Source organism: Pezoporus occidentalis, unplaced genomic scaffold (genome assembly GCF_034315485.1).
Source record: "Pezoporus occidentalis ecotype Australia unplaced genomic scaffold, CSIRO_AGI_Poc_V1 ctg39, whole genome shotgun sequence".
Lineage (NCBI taxonomy): Eukaryota > Metazoa > Chordata > Aves > Psittaciformes > Psittacidae > Pezoporus > Pezoporus occidentalis.
The window spans coordinates 3932364-3953164 of NW_026915713.1; the positions used below are offsets into that span (position 1 = coordinate 3932364).

At 35.3% G+C, this 20801-nt stretch overlaps 1 protein-coding gene across 6 annotated transcripts in view; it reads left to right on the forward strand.

Annotated features, from left to right (window-relative positions):
• Window positions 1-20801, forward strand: part of TBC1D32 (TBC1 domain family member 32) — an 81997-nt gene that overhangs the window by 15120 nt on the left and 46076 nt on the right. For all 6 annotated transcript variants that reach the window (XR_009967351.1, XR_009967350.1, XM_062632413.1 and 3 more), the window contains exons 15-23: window positions 147-289; window positions 4749-4876; window positions 5965-6166; window positions 8950-9032; window positions 10700-10838; window positions 11519-11606; window positions 13123-13241; window positions 13858-13974; window positions 17047-17135. Coding sequence is in view for 4 of the 6 variants with exons in the window: in XM_062632413.1 (XP_062488397.1) it covers window positions 147-289; window positions 4749-4876; window positions 5965-6166; window positions 8950-9032; window positions 10700-10838; window positions 11519-11606; window positions 13123-13241; window positions 13858-13974; window positions 17047-17135 (1108 nt within the window). In the remaining 2 variants the exon portion in view is untranslated. The remainder of the gene's footprint in view (window positions 1-146; window positions 290-4748; window positions 4877-5964; window positions 6167-8949; window positions 9033-10699; window positions 10839-11518; window positions 11607-13122; window positions 13242-13857; window positions 13975-17046; window positions 17136-20801) is intronic.

Below are 20801 nucleotides of genomic sequence, written 5' to 3' on the forward strand. Positions count from 1 at the left end.
TCTTTTTCCTTTTCCCTGTACCTTTCTTTCTGTTCTCTGTGTTAAATCAGTACTTAGCAAAATGGTAATTCAGAAGCATGTATATAAGCCATACAGATATGTCTGTGTAAGCTAAAATATAAATAAATACTTCTTGTGTTCACCAGACAATTATTCTCCAGCAAGTCTTGTTATGGAGATTCTGCAAGTTTTTTGTGATCAGACAGGATGTGCTGCTGAATGTTTATATACAGATGCAGTGATAGATGCCCTGCTTCATCCTGTTCAAAGTGTACTGAGTGGCACAGAGGTTTGTAGAAATCTTATAAATAATTTCTAAATCTATACAATATTACATTTTTCTGTATTTTCAATGTATAAGATCCATATAGTCAAATCGTAATGTCTGTAGTATTTTCTGCATTTGCTGTTATAGTATGCCTTAAATAGCAAAGACTGTCATAATGATTGGTCTGACAAACTTGGCTTTCTTGAAATCATATGAATAGTAGAAAAAAAATCTGCTGTGCTGAGACTGTTCCCTCAGGAAAATCATATAGCTTAATTTTTTTTTTTTTCCCCTTCTGATGTCTTCTGGATATTTCTTGGGTGCTTATTTACTCTTATCTGCTATTTAAAAGGCATCATACATTTATTTCTTTTTAATTCAGATGGCAGCTTGAAGCAAAGTATTCTTAATAATAGTATATGTAAAATATGTAATTCTTCATGGAAAAATATTACTTTCTGAATTGGTAAAAGCAAGGTTATTTTTTTTGTTGTTGTTGCCTTTTTCTAAAACATTTCTGTAAGAATTGTGAAAATGTTGGGAAACATTACCTGTAGGTGTTTAAAAGTTAAGTTATTGTTTCAGATTGTCCTATTATTTTTGTTTTGACTGAGATGCTTTAATTGATCTAGGTAGCTGTAAGTCTCAAGGAAAAAGGTCTGAAATGACTGTGGACGAGCCTGACCTGTCTCGCATAACGAGACTTTGAAAGAAATGAATGCTGAGAATTTCTGAATTTATTTCCTGAGACTCATGCTTGCAGTCTGGGTCCCCAGCTTAAATACCTCAGCTAGGTTCTTGAATTTTGTGAGAATCCTTCTAATTATATTTTCAGAGCAGCTTGTTTGTTTTTCAGAAAAGATTCTTCATAATAATTCCCCACATTTTTACCTGTACAGAAATATTCCAGTGCTGTTTCAAAAGTGTAAACAATGAATTTCCAAGTAAATATTTTAAAGTATGTATTTACAAGTGAATGTAGGGATAGGACAAGGGAGAATGGCTTTAAACTGGAAGAGGGTAGATGTAGATTAGAGTTCTTTATTGTGAAAAAAATTCCTTAGTGTGAGGGCAATGAAACGCCAGAACAGGTTGCCTAGGGAAGCTGTGGCTGCCACATCCTTGTAAGTGTTCAAGGCCAGGTTGGATGGGACTTCGAGCAACCTGGCCTATTGGAAGGTGACCCTTCCTGTGGCAGGGGGATTGGAACTAGATGAGCTTTGAGGTCCCTTCCAACCAAAACCATTCTATTATTCTGTGAAGCTTAAAACCGTAGTCCTGCAAAAACTTGATTGTGTAAATAATTTAGCTCTTCTGTGGGTATCTGTACTGAATACAGTAGCATTATTCATACATTTCGTTATAAGCTTATCTATGGATCCTTTTGCAAGATTAATATTTTAAGTTGTCTTGTTTTTACCATACTTTGCAAAAATTTAGTGCAAATTTTTTCAAGTAGGCTGAGCCTGCGAATACTTTGGACACAGTCAAAAACCATACAAAGGCAATACTTCATTGATTTGCTGTGATGGAGTCTCTGTAGTCATACGGCACGCTAAAGAATATGCACTGTAACCTTTATTATACATTAGTAATTAAAAAAGAAAACATTTTAATATTTAACAGTTTCTCATTTTCATATTTTTTTGTTTCTGTCATGCTCAGCTGTCTCTTGTAGGTAGATGAACTCAACAAATTGTAAACCCTCCTGTGACTTAATAACCGTTCTGTTTAAAAAAAACAGGTCATGTGTAGTAATACTTAATGCGCAGTAGCAGTAGTAGATTGGTTATGTGTTATGAATTTGGAATATGTCATATCTGTTCTAACAAAGGTGCAAATAGCTAGAAAGGTAGACCAAGTCAGAGTGATCATCTTCCTCTTTTACAATTGTAACTGTTTTTTCTCCCCAGCCAAGCCATTGTCACTTCTTAGACACCCAGAAATCCTAATGCTGGATTCTAATATTGGACCGTGTCTGTCTCACAAGGAAGGATATGGCCATGCATGCGTCTTTCTTCAGCTGGAACTGGGGGGTGGGTGGCACTAGAACTGCATATGGGCCTAATGAGCAAATGCAATGCTGTTATGTTTGAGCTTTGAATTTACTCAGATAAGTGCAAGCCTTACCAGGTTTTTAAGCAGAGTAGTATTGTATGTTTGTGGGGATTAGGGGAAGAAACTCATGGGAGAGCAGGAGTTGTTAGAAGGATCAGTTCCTGGGCAGCAATATTGACCTTTTGGACTCTGTAGCCTTGGAGTTGCTGCTGAAGCATAGCTGGTGCAGAACATTGCATTCACATTTTAAATAAACAAAGTACTGTGTTTTGGGTTTTCTTTTGGTGATGCACAAAGAAAGCAAATTAACAGTTTTAAAGAAACTGACGGCACAGTATGTCCTTTCTTAGAATCCTGAACAATGATACCCAGTAACTAAAAAAAATAAAGAGGTCAGGGAGATTTTTAACCCTCTGTCACTGAAAATTTTAACTATGAAACAAAATCAAAATTTTGTTTTTCTCTTGGGTTACTTTGACCACTGGCATTAATAATAAATGCTTTAAATTTTAAAGCAGGAAGACTGTTTTTCCTCTTCACTATATAAAATGTAGAGCTCCCTGTAAGAGAAGAAGCAGGAGCAGTTAAAAAATAATTTGTCTTGTGAGTCCAGCTGTCCTTCATGAGTAACAGAAGAGTAGAAAATCTTTATGCAACAGACTTCAGCAGAGTGGTATTTATTTCCCTATTCTGACATACTAGATACTTAACAAGTGCTACTGGGAGCAGTTATCCTCCCTAGCTCATCGTTGCCACAAAGTGATTTCACTGTTGCCTCCACTCTGTAGTTCTGGGTGTGGGCATGGGGAAACTACCAAAGAGGACTTCTCACTTTGAAAGCCATCCTTCTCCTTTTCAGTATGTTTATGCATAAATCCTAGGAATTCGGAGTGTTTCTCAGTCCCTGGGTGAGAAGGTACACTCTGACTATGTTGTGACTATATAGTTGAGGCCCATGGACAGTAACAGAGTTTTGGTGAGCATCTTTAGGAAACTGTAAATCCTGCAGAATTACAGCTACTTGTCTGCTGTCCGGTCTTGGCACATCTTCCCCCTAACTTCCCCTCACGTGGGCTTGGAAGCCTAGGCTCAGAGCCAGCATAGGTAATGCTGTGGGTGTTCAGCCTTCAAGATAACTGTTTTAGAAAGCTCTGCTAGGAAGCCTCGGCAGAGATCTCCCCTGTGACAACTCTGTTAATAAGGTTCAGTGTGGACTCATCACAGGAGTGGCTTTTAAGGCGACATTCTTCTCATTCACTGCCTGTACTAGGTTGTAGCAGCAAGAAAGCTTCCTGTCCCATTAGTCTGAACCTTGACCCACAGACCATGATTTCTTAGGTTGTTTTACCTCAGACCTGCATTATCACTAAAAATTCAGTTGCATGGTGGGCACTGTGCTTTGTCTGACTCTGGTTGCTCTGACTGGAGCTGACCCTAACTCAGACTTTGTTTCCTGGCTTAACCTTGGACCTTCCTCATCACTGTGAAGGGAATCTAGACTGTTGGGTGAACCTGGTTACTATGACTGGACCTCTGGACCTTGTCTGCTCACCTTGTTTGGGTATGGTGGGACTGGCTCCTCATCCGATAGTAAGCCATTGCCTCTGCCTGCATCATTATTGTGCTCAGCTTCCAGCTTTTTGTTCCTTGTATTCTCCCCTTGCTGCTCCCTGACAGGTTCTTCATGGAACATCCATGTTCTGCTTGTCTATCGTGGGACATGTTGACTTCACTTACTAAAAAGGAGTGGCCAGTTTAACCTTGATTTGGATTTAACCGTGTTTTCAAGTAGTCATGGTACCATATCGAACAGTCTGAATCTCAGTGTTAAATGTTCAGGTTGCTTGATTACAGTCTAGTTATGGCTATACAGTAATCTGAAGTGAGTAAGAAATCGGTAGAAGACTTCTGCTTTGCTGTAGTGGGGAAGAATCTCCTCATGATTCCAAAGCAAACCACTGTTTCAGCCTACTGCAGCCTACAAGTCAGGTGAATGCAGATGATCTTGGAAACTTGAATTCCATTTCAAGCCAAAAAGTTGTCAGTGCTTATGCAGCAACAAATGAGTAAGAATGTTTCTTGCCTTGATTCAGATGTTGTTCTTAAACCCCTAGATGGAATATCAAGAGCCTTTTCACATTTATGTGGGAAAAGAGAAAAAGGAGTTCAGAAACGTTTGTTTTCTATATCTGTGCAATCTTTGGACTTCTGCCATAATCATTGAAAGTGACGATTACTGCCATTTGTGATGAAGATTTGTATATGATGATGATAGGCTGTTTACTTATTTTGTGTAAGTGATTAAGCAGTAGCAGTCGTAGGAGAGGTGGCCTTCACGTTTTGCATACATAAGCCGGACTTGAATAAGCAGCTTTCACAAAAGCATTTAATTTAAAACTTTCTCTTTTTTTCTTCCATATAGGTGTATTTGAATTGTCTTGAAACCACTTTAATTGATGTAGCTGATATTTTGGCAAGGATTGCTGCTGTAGATGATGGTCTTTCTTTTCTTCTTCATGGGGGAAATGAAAAAACTACCAAAGAAGATAGGTAAGCGTGCTTTAATGACTGGCATTAGTGAGTACTTTAATGCATTAGATTAATGTTACGAGATTTATTTTCTCTTTTCTCATTTATCTGTAACATAATGTGTTTTGTTTGGAGTAAAATACCTGATTATCAAGTAAAGTAGTAAGTGATGTATTAGGGAGATGTGTGTAACCAGGTGAAATGACAATTTAAAGAAATACTTTTATTAAGGGAGATTTCAACAGTTCTTGTTTTTCTTATTCACGAGAGCTTTTCTTTCTCTGAATATATTTCCATTGTATTTGTAGTGCTACTACTCAGGCCAAAGGCTTTTCTTCTCTGTTTTTTATTTGTTTCTTTTTAGAATAAATATTAAAAATCAATTCATTTAAAGAATAGATTTAATAGAGCATTCACTTTTCAATACATCTGGTAAAGACAGATCCTCTATCAGAAGCTGAAATTTGTAACACTGTAGCTAACTTAAGACCTGTGTGATGCTGTGGGCAGTATATTGTTAGCTGATGCTAAAACTTAAAACAGGACAGTAAAATTGAGACTAGCCTTTAAAAATAGCTAAGATGCAGGTGATGAAAATATTTGGTATATGTCTGCTAAGTGGACGGATCTCAGAAGTTGCATGTTTTTATGGGGATTGGAAGTAAAAGAAAAGCATTTTGAGAAAGAGTTGTCCCTTGTATTGCAAACCTAGAAGACTTCAAAATGACATCTCAGATAGGAAAAAGGAGGAAAGAGGACAAATATTGACTTGTAGTGATATCCTTAACACTGATTAAGCAGAAGCTAAAATGGTTGTCTTGTTACTCTTCCCAACTGGATTCTTATGAAACACACAGGCTGTGTAGATCGTGGCCATGTGGGATGGATGGAAGACAATGGATACATTTTTGCTTTATGTAGACCTGTAGCCAAAATAAAATCACTTCCTGTACATTTCTTTCCTTCTGACTGGTGCCACAAATTATGATGTAGTGGTTCATAGTTTTTTTTCCCCCTAGGGAAGATTGAGTAGATTTGGTCAGAGGTTTTGTTTCAGAGTTTATTGATGACTACAAACCAACATTTTAAAAGTGTTATTTTATTTCTAGTCCTACAGGTGTTCATGTGATTGTTCAGTTTACAAAGAAACTTCTTCATGACGACATTTCTCTTTTGTCTGGATCTGAGCTTTTGCCAGTTGTTAAAGGAGCTTTCATTTTTGTATGCCGTCAGATGTACAGAACATGTGAAGGCCTGCAGGTTCTAATTCCTTATGGCTTGCATGAATCTATGGCAGAGGCCTGGAAAAAGGTAAATCTTGTTTTGGACTGGGAAAATTGGAAAAAAAATCTTGAGAGATTCAGCTTATGCAATAGTTGTACTTTGCTTCGGGTTGCTTATATTTAAGTAGTGAGGTAATGCTTGGGATTGTTCTAAAAATGAAGTTCTACTTTTCAAATTTACCTTCTCTATGTGAACCTAGCAGAAGCTTTGTTCGAGACTTGATGCCTTAAGATTAAACCAGGAACTCTCAAGGTGGAAAGGCCATTGCTCTTGATGCTAGAGGTCTCTTGCTGTCGTGATAGCTGGTGTCCACTACAGATCTTGTCTTTACTCTTGATTTGGGAAATACTGAAAGAAAAACTCCCAAGATGTAGTCTTAGTAATTTTTAGATTAAACTAGTTCATTTTGGTGGGAGATATGGAGGAAAACAAAAAGGGAGATTCCAAATATTTGACTAAGATGGCATTGAAATGCTCTGAAGAAACCATAATGAGAAGTGCTGGTTAAGAGTTCTAGCTTACCTATGTACTTAGACATCTTAAGTGTAAACTCTGTACCATACTTCAGTTTGATTGCTAGTCCACTAAGAGCTTGGATCTAACAGTTCTAGGTAATCTGCTTTCTGTTATAAATTTACTGAAAAAGTTATATAGATCTCTGCTTTATTCACTATTCTGTTTTCGTTGTTCTGATAGCCATGCGAAGTGTGAAAATTCTTACCTGTTATAAAAATTTAGTTAAGATGGAAAAATGATAGCAGATGCTGCAAGATTAGTTTTCAAAAAGTTGACAGTGAAGTAAAATTCAAACAAATGTTTGAATCTTTAAAGTGACATTGACAGCATTGAGGGGAGGGTAGCACACAAAGCTTCAACTTTGGCTTCCAGCTAAACTGAAAGCATATTTAAACTATAGGTATTAGAACTCTTAGTGGAAAGCAAAAACAGCTAGTTTGTTTCACTTTATATTGAAAAATTGAACTACCTTTCTTTTTTTTTTCCTTCCCTCCCCCCCCGCCCCAGTAATCGTAAAATATTTTCTTAGAGAATCAGACCAAGGTGGAAGAAAAAGCTGGCTAAAGGGGTTTTATTTTTTTCATGCGAGGAAGTGGGAGAGAGATTGAATGCAAGGGAGAGAAAATGAATCAGCTGTTCTTCCTGTCAAATGTTGTATGCTTTTATTACAATTAGAAATTTTAAGAAATACAGTTGCAATTTAAATTGAGGCAGAAAACATTATAAAGATGAAACATGAATAGAAGAGACTCTTAAATCACCAGCTTGTGGGTATTTCTCACTGTTTTTATATATTAATATTATCATGAATGCATACATTTTACTTATTTACAGTCATAATTCCATCACAGTAAGCTCTTGTTTCTCACCAGAGAACGCTGGTTTTGAAACTTACTTTCTTCTTTGCATTGAGAACTTTAGGATCTTGTTGAATTATGGAGTTTGGTTCACTTGAATCATGCTGTAGTTTACATAATCTGTCTGTTGAGTGGCTAGTCAGCCTTCCTTGAACTAACCGGTTAGTCTGTTTAATGTTTATCACAGGCAAACCATTAGATGCTTTTGATGGGCATTTCCAGTTATTTGCTCTAAAGCACAGCAGCATTTACACATGCACAAAAGACTTCTTTGCACATGAAAATCTTTTATTATGGTGTAGAACATTGTTTAGAGAAATTGTTTTGACACATACAAGATAAGTAGGCTGAATGTGATGAATTAAAAAATAAAATGAAACATTTAACTGACAAAAGGCCATTTCCTCACTCACTTTGGAGATCAAATTGAGACTGAAATGGAATCTACATATTCAGGACTTCAAGAATCGACAAGTCACATTTTGAACTTTGCCATCTTGATTATTTTTTTTAATTATTTTCTGACATTGTTAGTTTTTAAAACATCTGCAGTTTATAAAATAATGTGCCATTTATAGCGTAGCAAAAATGGTGGATTTTGGAGTCTGTCCAAGCTGCAGTGACAATTTTTTTAATGGATAGACTGCTAATTTGATTCCTCCTCTTTTGCACATCTGGAGTTTTAAGCCTGATGGAGAAACAACTTTTTTTTTCAGTAGTTTTTGCTGGAATTCTGGGACAGAATTTGCAGGACAGTTGACTATTTTAATAGAAGATTCTTTTGTATATTTATTAAATCACATTTATAAGAGAGTAGATTAATGACTAATGACTTTCATTTGAGTGGTGCAGTTTGCTTTTATCTCTGGAAATATAAAGCCACTTAAATCAGCCATCTGAAATATACTGTGTTTTTCACACCAATTATTTTCAAATATCATTTAAATAAGAAACCTTGTCAAATACAAAGGCATGTATAGAGCTACATAAATATATAATTATATCCACACAAATATAAATAAATTTATACAATTTATAAGTACAAGTTGTCAGAATTACTTCATTTGTTGACTCCAGAGGCTGTTATTTCCATTACCTGTGATGGAAGTGAAGAGTTGCTTTATTTATTTTTTTTTAACAATATTAAGGTTAAAAAGTAAGAAGAGTTTTAAGAATTCTAATAAAATTGTAATAGCTTTAAAATGGTTTATACTCAAGGAAGAAAAACATGCCAGCCTTTTCTGTAATAAAAAATGTAGTGAAATAGTGTATTCTATGCCAAAGGCTAGACCTGTTCACTGCTTGGTTTGATTGTTTTTTTTTGTTTGTTTTTTTTTGTTTGCTTTCCTTAAACATAGAACAAGAATATCTGGAGTTTAAAAATGGTGTAAATAAACATTAAGGAGGTATTTATTTATTTTTGATTTTATTTCACAGATGAGTGTGCTTTCAGAAAGAGTACCGACTCCTGTAACTGGTGTGGACTCAATTTCATCAATAAGTCTAGAGTCAAAAAACAGGTAAGTTGATACTTAATTTATACCCATGCATATGTGTTGAGCACACACTGACTCTTTATCCACAACTGAGGCATCTTAATTACCCTGCATTTTTTTTTTTTTTTTCCAAAAGCATAGTGGTTAGTAGACTGAAATCATCCTGGCATAGGCCTTAGTAGAGTTACAAAATTGTTCTTGAGCTTTCACAACTTTCTTGGCTTACAGAATTATTTCTCATTTATGTAAAATTGACTTATGGTCGATTCTGACTACAGAAATTGACTTGATGAAAATGTGAATTAGAAAGCATAAAACAAAGCGCCTGTCAGAGTTTATCTTATGGGTTTAATGTGGTGTTAGTCTAAAATGCTGTTCTGCCGAATGGTACCGTACACCTTCACAATATTATGTAGCAAAAAATGCATTATGCATATTAAGTGAAAGTCATCCTTCCTTTTATACAAAAACTTGGTGTCCTTTTATAGAAGTTTGTGTGCATTAGGATGGGAAATAACAGGTATTTGTGAGCCTGAAAATTCAGGGTGACATTGGTGTTAGTGCAGAACCTAGTTAATTAACTAGATTCTTGTTTATCCTTTACAATAGAGTTCATGTATAATTTGCAAAGATACTTCAACAGCTCTAGTCTGTGATGGTGGCATGTGAACTGGTTATAGCAACTCAAATCTAGAGGCAAAAAGAAATCTAGGGTGCAGAGCTCTGACTGTGAAGGCTGTTACTAGTCATTACCAGAGACATAAAGTTTTCTCCTAGTATCTAGATTTTTCATTTAGCTGTGAAACAAGACAGCTGGGTCTTTGGGTGAAATTTTTGCTTCTGAGCATGACATGGCAGGGATTCTGCAGAAATGATTAAAGCTTGGGGTAATGGATGACTGCTATGAGGAAAGCTGCATGCTGCTTACTGGTGAGAGGAGTCAAAAATGGGGAATGAGAACAGAACTCAAGATGAGAATCCACTTAGCAAGTGCTTTGAGACAAGCAGAATCACAAGAGTCTAATGGTACCTGCAGGAATGGTACCTAGTCAGAGGTCAGTAGTTGCTTCACTTTTCTTTATGGGGGATAGAATATTTTGTAGGGCAGAGGGATATCATCATACTTCATTCTTACAATTGCTGTCCTTCCTGCCATGTCTGTAGGAAATAGGTTCCATTTATTGTTGTTAGTACATGAATGTATTTTCTTTATATATAATATTTTAGTTTCATAATTCTGTACTCACTTTTAGAAGGTGCTTTATCTCATCTGAGTTTTTTATCTCCTTGTAAGTCGTCTTAATGTTGGTGAGAAACTGTGCCTGTTTTGCAAGTTTGTAACTGCCACATTAAAATCTCAAGACTTGTCTAGAGTCAGATAATAAGTCATAAGTGTATTTAAAGATGGCATAGGTCTTTTGGGTTCCCCATTACATCATCTTTCTGTTATGTGTTCCTATTTAACCTTAGTTTTGCCAGGATGAGTTTGAATATTTGTACAAAATACAGTCTAATACATAAGTTTCCCAAACATTTTTTTTAAAACCAACATAAATGTTGTAAACATGGGGTAAACATAGAGTCCAGGAAATGAAGTGGTGGTGTTTTTCAAAGCTAGAAATTGTAGTCTTAGTTTTTTCTCCTTGCTTTTTTACATGTCTTTTAAAATTATTATTTTGCTACTCTTGCAGTTTGTTATGGGAAGAGACTTTGTTAGATGCCTTGCTAAATTTTTCTGCCACACCCAGAGGATTGTTTCTGCTTCATAGTACAGGTGCCATGAATGACTGTGTGAACTTTATATTCAGCAGTTTATCAAAGAAACTCCAGGTAAGCATTGCAAGTCTGTCTGTACAATTTTGCTTTCTTTTAGTGATTATAATGAAATAAAAAAGGAAGAAAATAGTACATAAAAGAATCCAGAAGCCGCTTTATCACTTTCTTTTTCTCCCCCAAAATGAATTTAAATGCAGCTTATCTTTGATATTTGCACTACATTAATTTAAGTTTATTGGATGTTGCTTATCTTCAGATATAGAGGCATATATTTATTTTTCAGACTTCTTACTGTAAAGTTTGAAATGCTAGGATTTTTTGTTTGTTTGTTTTAAGTGCAAATTTTTTTTTACCACCTTGTTAGATGTTAAATCTAGATATGCTAGACAGTACTTGCAATACACATATCAGGAGAAGAAAGATGATGTTATAGGCATCTTAGTGAATGTTTACAAAAACTGTGATACCAGTGTTTTTATTCGTTGCTGATGTTGCATGTCTCAGCCATAGTATTTTGCATTTAAATTTTTAGAAGACACTTGATAAAGATGTTTGATTTGGAATCTGACCCTGGTAAGTCTTTAGAGGCTAGTTTTTCTGAACTGTTCAAGTCTAACCATATAGTGGATTAAATTCTGTAAACAAGTGTAGGAAAGATCAATTTTCAAGAGATCATTGAAGAGTTTCGTGCCCTCTGAATGACTAACACTGAGCTTTATATATGTTACTAACAGGCAAATGAATATGAAGAGTTTGGTAATAAAGTGATTATTACACAAATGGCAACAACACCATCAGGTGCAGTAGCTCTGCAAAGTTCAGGTAAATTGAAGAATGGTAGTATTATGAAGACTTACCTGCTGTAGTCTTGCATATTGGAAAAAGACAGTGAGAATGATGTTAAAAATATCAGCTGCAGGGAATAATTATACTTTATTAGAAAAGAATGCCTAGATGTCCATTGATTTCTTTTTGATGAAACTTTCTTCTTTCCAACTTTTAAGTAATCTGCTTATCTTGATGCAGAGCTGTGTTTGTTTTGGTTCGGTTTGTCTTTTTTTATTTCCTTAAATTAATCAAAATCTTTACTCCATTGGTTTGGATTTCCAGAAATTTCCTGCATGTGCATGAAGACATTTACATCTGTTAAAAAAAAAAAATAAATTGCTTACAATTTGCAAGTGCTTCTTATTGATATACAGATCAGAATTGCTAACTGTTGATTTCTGTAATTTGTATGTAATTTTCCATGGTTACTGAGTACTCAAAGAGTGAGAAACTGCAATGGCCTGAATTTCATTGGTGCTCTTATAAAATATTGAGATGGAATTCAGATTGTCTGAATTGACAGTTCTCGTATGTCAACCCATACCACAAAGTCCCTTCAGATTCATTTCCGGATACCTCAACTGTTGCTATACCACTCAGTGCTCTAGGTAGTTGTTAAGACTAGAATCTTACCAATAAAGTAAAGCTACTTAAGTTGCTAAGGAAGTCTATGAGGTACAAGTTTCCAAGTATCTTTTGAGTGTTCAGAAGTGGCTGATGTGTAATTAAAATGACTTGACGGAAAGACTCAGAAATGTAGGCAAATTCTGCCAGGAATTCAAGGAAACTGATTGCTTGTTGGTTGTTTACGCATCTGGGGTCTTTCGGAAAGTAGCGAGCAGATCTACTTGAGGAGTAACGATCTTGTTTATGGTTCTCAGCCAGGTTGCTTCCTATAGCCCTTGGCATCAAAGACAAATAATAAGCATTGTGTTTCAACCCTGAAAGGAGGTTCTGTAATGGACGTGAAGTTTGCATTAAGCACATAACTTAGGATAGTCATCTAACTCTGAAATCTCCAAACTTTTCTCTTGTATTTTAAAAGGTAACATTATAAAGTCAGCTAGTAGTGCTTCTCTTAAAAATTTTTGTTTCAGTCCTTAACTTTTCATTGTGGTATATTTTCATTTATTAATGAGTTATACCAAATCTGTATTGTTTTTGAAACCATAGAGACAGTGCTAGCTAAGCCTTGATCTGTAGCAGTTAACTTGTTAAAGAAGGTCAGATATGTGGAAGATATATATATAAATATCATCCTACTCTAGTGTAATAGTCTTTGCAAACTGTTGCTGTATAGCTTAGGTTTAATATAAGGAGGTAGCTTGACAAAGGATTGAGAATGGCAGGAAAAGTACCCCTCAGGCAGTCTGTCTTGTGAAATTTTAGTCTACAGTGTAGAGGATATTTGAGAATCTGAGTTAGAATTGTGGTGTAAAATGTTTTTCTTATGAAAATTGTTTTTCTGGTATTCTTGTCATTTTCATGATTAGAAAAAAAATTTGTTTAGGCTTTATAAAGGCACTTGTAACTGAATTATGGGCTCTTCTGGAGTGTGGAAAAGATGATTTAAGGATAACCCAACCCAAATCTACTCCCATTGACCCTATTGACCAAAGCTGTCAGAAGGTGAGAAATTACTTAATCTTCTGTATTGGCATGGAAAAAACAGTGATGTATGTCAGATAGGATATACATACCTTTCTGTAAATTTTTATTGCACTATACCAGCTTCTTGAGACGTGGGACAAAATTAGTATAATACACTAGTCAAAGGATGACTGATTGAAAGGATTCTTTCGTTTCATGGCAAGTCACAATGCCAAGGACCCATTAAAGTAAATATAAAATAATTTATAGCAATCTTGACAAAAGCGAAATTCTTAAAATACTGGCCATCAGTTCATGTCTCTGATTACTGTAGTTAGATCAGAGAGAGTGACGTTTTAGAGTATGCTGTGTCTCTAGATTTTAGAATTACATGGTTATGAAAATACTATAATTTTAAAAATTGCTTGCACGACTTGGTAAATAGTACAAATTTCACAGACATTACTGCGCTTTTAGATTATATAGACACCTGCCAGGTTTTGTGGTCTCCTTTTAGGCAGCTCTATTTATGTCAAGTTCAGCCTATAAAGAAGAATAAGAACAAACTTAAAGTAAATGGCAAATAATTCTTAATATTTACTTGTTTAGACTTAATGGATTAATGCTTCCCACCCCCCTTTTTTTCCTTTTCTAGTCTTTTCTGTCTCTGATAAACTTGCTTACATATCCTGCAGTTTTTGAGCTCCTGAGTAAACAAGATATACCAAATAAGCCAGTGTATTCATTCCGTGAAGTACCTACAGATATTATTGTAAGTACAATTTTTATTTTGAGAGAAAAATACTTATCTAAAGATATTTTTCCTGAGAAAATGTTACTGTAATAATAGAATATGCTTTTTCTTATCACTGAAAGATTTTGAAATTTTCTGCATTTTATATTATATACAGCATGAGGGCAGTATATGCACATACCACTTCATGTCAACCTAAATTTTCATTTTGAAATCCTAAAGATAATACGAAATTTAATCTGTGACCTTGAGTGGCAGTTAAAATCATGTTTGTTTTTTTTCTAATAAGCTAGCACTTTGAATTGCAGCTGTGTTTAAGTGTTTGTTTAGCACAAGATCTGGATTTATGTTAGTTGAAGTTGTTTAGACAGAGTATACCATGATAGTGTATGTTTGGGATTTTGTAGTTCTTTTATGTAATACTGTTTTGTGATTTCAGGAGGAAATTGTATGATAAATTCTATTTTTCCAATTCATTCAATGTTAGTGTCTGCCAGTGGATAGTTCTCTTCAGTCATCAAGTTTTCTGAGGCACTGGGGGCAGGGGATATAGATCTATGTTGAAAGTGAAACATATTTGAGAGCTTTCAGATCGGGGTAGATTTTAAGTAACAATTTTTGTGACTGTTGAAAGCTTATGTTGTTTTGGCTTTTGAGGTGGCACTTCAATATTTTGATGGAATTCTGTCAGTTTCTAGAAATAACAATACTGATACAGTTACATATGGTACAGTTAAAAGTTCCGTGAACAGTTATAGGTGTTTTGGGTGGGAGTTGTCTCACTAACTTCTGTGCAGCAGTGGGTTTTGTAACCCTCAACTGGTCATCCAAGATTATGTAATGTAACAGAAGAGAAATAGTTCCTCTGATGTTAATTTAGTATCTCATGGCTAAGTCTAAATACTCAATAAACTTCTGGGGTTAAGCAGACGTATAGATATCCTATAACTGTATTTTTGGGCAATGATTGTAAAAAGCTAAAGATAAAAGATTTGACAAGATGCAACTATGGTTAAAAAGCAAAGTAAAGGCAGTTTCAGTGGCACTAGAAGATTTGGTTAGATTTAATTGGTCTGTGTGCTTAATTTTTCTATGTTTGTGAATCGTGTCACATTACCACAGGATCTGACTTTTAATATTCATGCTGAACTTTATTGATAGCGCACCGAACTTCGTCATCTCTGTATGCCCTTTATTTCTTAAATACACAGGATTTAAACCTTTCTTCCTCCTTTATATTTTTGGCTAATTACTAGCATTACTTGCATCATTGACAAGAGCAGATCATCAGTTGAGCTTTTCCTATTTTCAGCTGTGCCCTTAGGAATTTTTTTCTAAATATATACTGCCTTGGGTCTTTAGGGGGGGATTTGTTGTCATTGTTTTGGTTTGGTTTTGGTTTGTTTGGGGTTTTTTGGTTTTTGTTGATTTTTTTCTTTTTTTTTTTTTTTTTTGGTGGGTGGAGTTTTATTTGTTTGTTTTTTTTAGCTCTGCTTGCCATATTTTAGAAAATGGAGCAGATAAATCGGGTATCAGCAGATAAATCCCTCTACCTTCCACCACTCTTCCTTTGAGAGGTTCTACAGTACACAGGAATCTAGTTTGAAAGATACCCTGCAGATCTGTAGCTTTGAAAGGCATGCCAAAGTGGGTGAAATTTCCCCCTCCTTGCCTTCCCCCATGAATATGGAGAATCTTATTTTTAGATGGTGTTTCTTAGGTAGTCAAAGTAGATGACACCCTACCTGTAATTTTTAAGCTGTGCTGTGCGGTTGGGCAGTGCAGATCTATCTGCGCATTTTTCTTGCTGGGCCTTGTGTTGGATCCTGTTTGTTTTCTTCTTTCCTTATCTCCCAGATCAGAGCTTGGTCTGCTTTCTCAGTAGTCTCATATCTTTTGCAAGCTCCAAGCTTTGATATATAGATGAGAGGAGGAGGTTCTCACCAGGGAAATAGCCCTTGGCATTTAACTTTTTGTATGTTCAAATACTTAAAAAGCCCCAAACAAATCAATTACTTTTATTACCAATTTTATCAACAGCCCTGAGGTGTGAGTTGAATTGTTTTATTGTGAATTTTATTGTGAACATGCTTTGTGGAAAAAGTGCAGTGTTCACAGCTGCCACCCAGAAAATCTAATAGGAAGATATGGTTTCACTATATTCTAAATAAGAATGCATTTTTTGAAGACAAGTAGTTTGACAAATACTAGATTAGTTTTTTTCTCTTCCTGGAAGTTTTACTTGTAGAGTTTACTTTTCTCTCTGTTAAAAAAACAGAGCTGTAGTTGATTTCATGAAACCAGGGATCCTTACTTTTCTCTCGTATCATATTGATATGACTCATTGATCTAACTAGTTGAATAACTACTCCCTCAGAAGTCTCTGAAACTGTACTTCTTATATGCAGAGAAAATTGAAGTTTGGATTTAATCCAGATTATATAAAACCCACAAGGACTGTGTAGCTTGTTTCTTCTGACCGTAACATAGTAGTCTGTGTCTGAGATGATAACATCAGTGAATGTGTTTATGCATTTCTTAGTCTTTTAATGAAATTATTTCTTCAGAAGCAGTTTCAATATGCAGTGAACCAAAGTGGAAGATAATTAGGTTGGATTTGTGGAAAAAGTGGGAAGCAGCCACAGATCACTGTCTATTACATGAGATGGTGTAGGATAAGATGTAAGCCTCAACATCCAAGCCAGGCCTTGCTACACTGAGAATAAATAGCTGTGTTTTGAAGCATGTAGCACTAACTAGTGTTAGAAAGGATATTATACTAAAGGATTTACTGTTCTTTTCAATAAAACAGATGTATGCACATTTCAAACATAGGAAAAACAGTTTAACATTTTTGTTGTGGATTAATAGTAAATGAGAACTAGTATATTTGATATGCTAGGATCTTTTATCCCCACTAACCTTCTGTATGGTTTCTTTTTTGTCATTGACATTTATGGTGGACAGAAATAATTCCACTGTGTGTTCAATAGTAGGTTTCATTTTATAGAAAACATCCCTATAAAAGTGTTACATGCATAAAATATGAAATCATAAATCAAGTTTTTAATATTTGTCATCTTTTGGCAGGATATCATTGACAGGCTTATAATTTTGAACTCGGAAGCTAAAATTCATTCCTTATTCAGTTATGAGCAATCACATATCTTTGGGCTGAGGTAAGACACTCAGTTTTTGTTCTTTGGTCACATTAACTAAATAGGATACAACATGCTTGGATGTTTTGCTTCTGATAACAGTGTTTGGTTTCTATTATGCATGAAGGTGAAATTCCCTCTTTTTTTAAAATAAGAAGATTAAATGAAAAATGGCCTACGAAATGGAAATGGTGATGAGTCTAATCTTATTACCCGTAAATGGATATATTGTAATATGATATGCAGTAACAGAAATTGCATGTTATTTCACCTAGTTGATTATAAAGAACATGCAGCACAGCCATCGTAGCTCAAAAACTAAAAAAACTTCCACAGTACTAAAATATTTTTTACCATGCTTATATTGGAATTTGGTTTATCTAGTTTCCCTGTACTTAAAATTCTTTTTTAAAGTATTAGTTTAATTATCCCCAATTTATCAAAAACTATTTTGAGAAGGAAAGTACCATTTAATCCCAACTATTTCTAGAGCATAAAGGAACACTTACGCTCACACTGTTATGTCATGCTTATGTTTTGTAATATAAGTGCTTTATAATATTTTAACATAGAAATTGGTTTCTAATTCTTTCCAAATTTGAGTATATAAATCCTTGAATTCACATTTTTGTTATTAACATATTTTATGCAACTGAAGTAGATCTGCTGGATTGTACTTCATAGTATGGAAAAATTTCATAACCTTGCTTGACAAGATATAACCCAATTGATTAAGTACTGTGACGTTAGCGTTCTGCAGCTGTATTTTTACTTTGATATCACAGTAAAATTATTTCATAACTCTGTATGAATAACCATAATATACAGTATAATTTGCTGATAAGGATGAGCATGGAGGAGATGAACAGTGGCAGAATTTGGAATTGAAAGATACATGATTTTATCATATAAATCAGAAGTTTTAAATGCTGCTTTGGAGGAAATCGCTAGTTGGGTAGGAATGAGAAGTCCCAAGATGAGATTTGAAAAATAAGATACTATTTTTCATTAAGGATTATATTGACTTCATAAAAAGCTTGACAGAACTCCCATTGATTGAATTAGAATAAGGGAAAGTGAGATGTTTTATGGTTTTAAAATTATAGTTTACTTTAGATTGTATTCTATCTTTGTAAGGTAAAAGAACAGATTTGTCCCACAATGATGCTAGGAACACTTATAAGGTATAGGCAAAATTGAATTATTCAATCTGATTGTGTATACTGTTGACTCCCATGCTGTAAGACAGAGGCTGATGATACACAAATACATGGAACATGTGTTGAAGTTGTGGTGAATGCTTGCAATATTTTTTTAAGGAGACCTACACCCTGTGAAGCAACAGAACCATTTGTAAGTACGCATATGAGCAATGTAACAAACTCATCTGTAATCATGTAAAGAAACCACTGTTACATGGATAAGAAGATGAGCTTTAGAGTTCACTGTGGTAATGGTATTTACTGCTGTGCACTGACAAAGTCAAAAACCAGGTGAAAATCCAGCAAACTCCCAGATTTCAAGAAAAGTTTTAGCAGTATTTTCAGTGCAGAAACCTACTCATAAAAGTGGTAGATATCGTAATAATTAAGTAGTAATCAGGCAAAGGAAAGATTTTTGAAACAGTTAAATATTTTCAGTGGAAGCTTTTGTCTTCTGCAGGGATTTTTCAAATCTCAGTGATACTTTTTTTTTTTTTTTTTTAATTTTAACTCTTAAAAAGCCATGTTTCCTGCCCCCCAGCTTTCTTTACCTTTGCTGTAAAAGAAAGAAAGATAAAATTCTAGTGATTTTAATACCAGCCTCTTTATACCACAAACAACGTAAGAGTGTGTTTACATACTGATTAAATGGCTTCTCAGGAGCATTTGGGGCTTGCTGTAAAGATGTTTTTCCCACATAATAGGGAATTGGCACATGCAAGCCTTTTATTATGACTAATTCTCCTGCCTGCACAGTGAGAATTTTTATTCTTACAGTTATTCAAAGTTCCCTGTTAAAATGATACCAGAATTCTGGATGATTCTGGAATTCATCATGCTTGCTATGTTGTTTTTAGTGTTAAGGCTTAAAAGAAACCCTAGGCTATATTATCTGAATATGAGAGGTATTACAGTTTATTTTAAATACCTTTTGAAAACAAGTTCCATGAACTTTTCTGTGAGCGCTCCTGATTGCAGACAACTGTGTTCTGTAAAGTGAACCTTGCCTTGTGTAGTTGGTTTGCTCCTTGACCAAATTCCATCAGAATACCAATTTCAGCAGCAGTTAGATCCAGTAATATCAAATGCTTAACAGATCTGAAAATTTAGAAAGTTAATTAGAAAGAGCAAACCTCTTTGCTGTTATGTAGAAATAAAATATTTAAATGTTTATGGTAACCACATTATTGAAAAAGTGAACAGTTTTGTGAAACATTTGTCTAGAAACATTTCTTTCTGCTAGACTTAATACCAGCTATACAGCCAAACCCACATTCTTTTAATCATTCACAGATCTGCGCAGCTATATATTTTGTTATTTGTATACGTGGCTCACCCAGAGCTGAGTGCTGAAATTCAGTTCCCCTTAACTTACAGGTTATACTCTGAGTTCCTGTAACCCACTTTTATTGTTCAAAAGGTTTACAAAGTTGCTTACTTGAATGTTGAGCAACTCTGCAATTTAGAGCTACATTTTTGTTCATGTATATGCTGTGCTTCAGTGACTTAAAATTATTTTGGTTACTAGCTGTGTGACTGCATTTAAGACTTAAAGTATATAGGTATTTGCACAGTCTGTTTAATCCAGAACACACAAGCATATCTATTATGCTTTTAATGTTAATATTGCATTTTTTGGTCATAGAATTGTAGAATGGTTTGTGTTGGAAGGGACCCTAACAATCATCTAGTTCGAACCCCCCTGCTGTGGGCAAGGATGCCTCACACTAGACCAGATAGCTCAAATCCCCACCCAGCCTTGCCATGAACACTGCTAGGAATGGATGGGGCAGCCACAGGTTCTCTGGGCAACCTGTTCCAGTGTCTTACTACCCTCACAGTGAAGATTTTTTTCCTAATATCTAATCTAAGTCTGTGCTAATTCAGCTTAAGGCTATTACCCCTTGTGCTGTCACTACATGCCTTCATAAAAAGTCCCTCTCCAGCTCTTTTGTAGGCTTCATTTAGGCACTGGAAGCTGCTCTGAGGTCTCCCCTGAGTCTTCTCCAGGCTCAACAAGCCCAACTCTCTCAGCCTGTCTTCACAGGAGAGATGCTTCAGCCCTCTGATCATTGTGGCCCTCCTCTGGAATTGCTCGAGTAGTTCCATGTTCCTCTTGTGTTGGAGGCTTCAGGGCTGAATGTGGTACTCCAGGTGGGGTCTCTTGAGAGCAGAGTAGAGGGGCATAATAACCTTCCTCAACCTCCTGGACACACTCCTTTTGATGTAGCCCGGCAGTCTTGCACAGGCTCTGAGGTCAACTTTCCTGTTCAAGCTTGCCCACTCTGAAAAGTTACGTGCATGCGGTAGAAATCAAAGGGGAAACATAAGGAAGCTAGATGTAGATTTGCATAATCAATATCTCTGCCTATAAAGAATGCTCTGTATAGAATATATTCTATAAAGAATATAAAGAGTGTGTTCATACAGACTAGGTTCTGTGTGATCAAGGTAAAATACTTTGTTCCACAGCAAGCTATAGCCT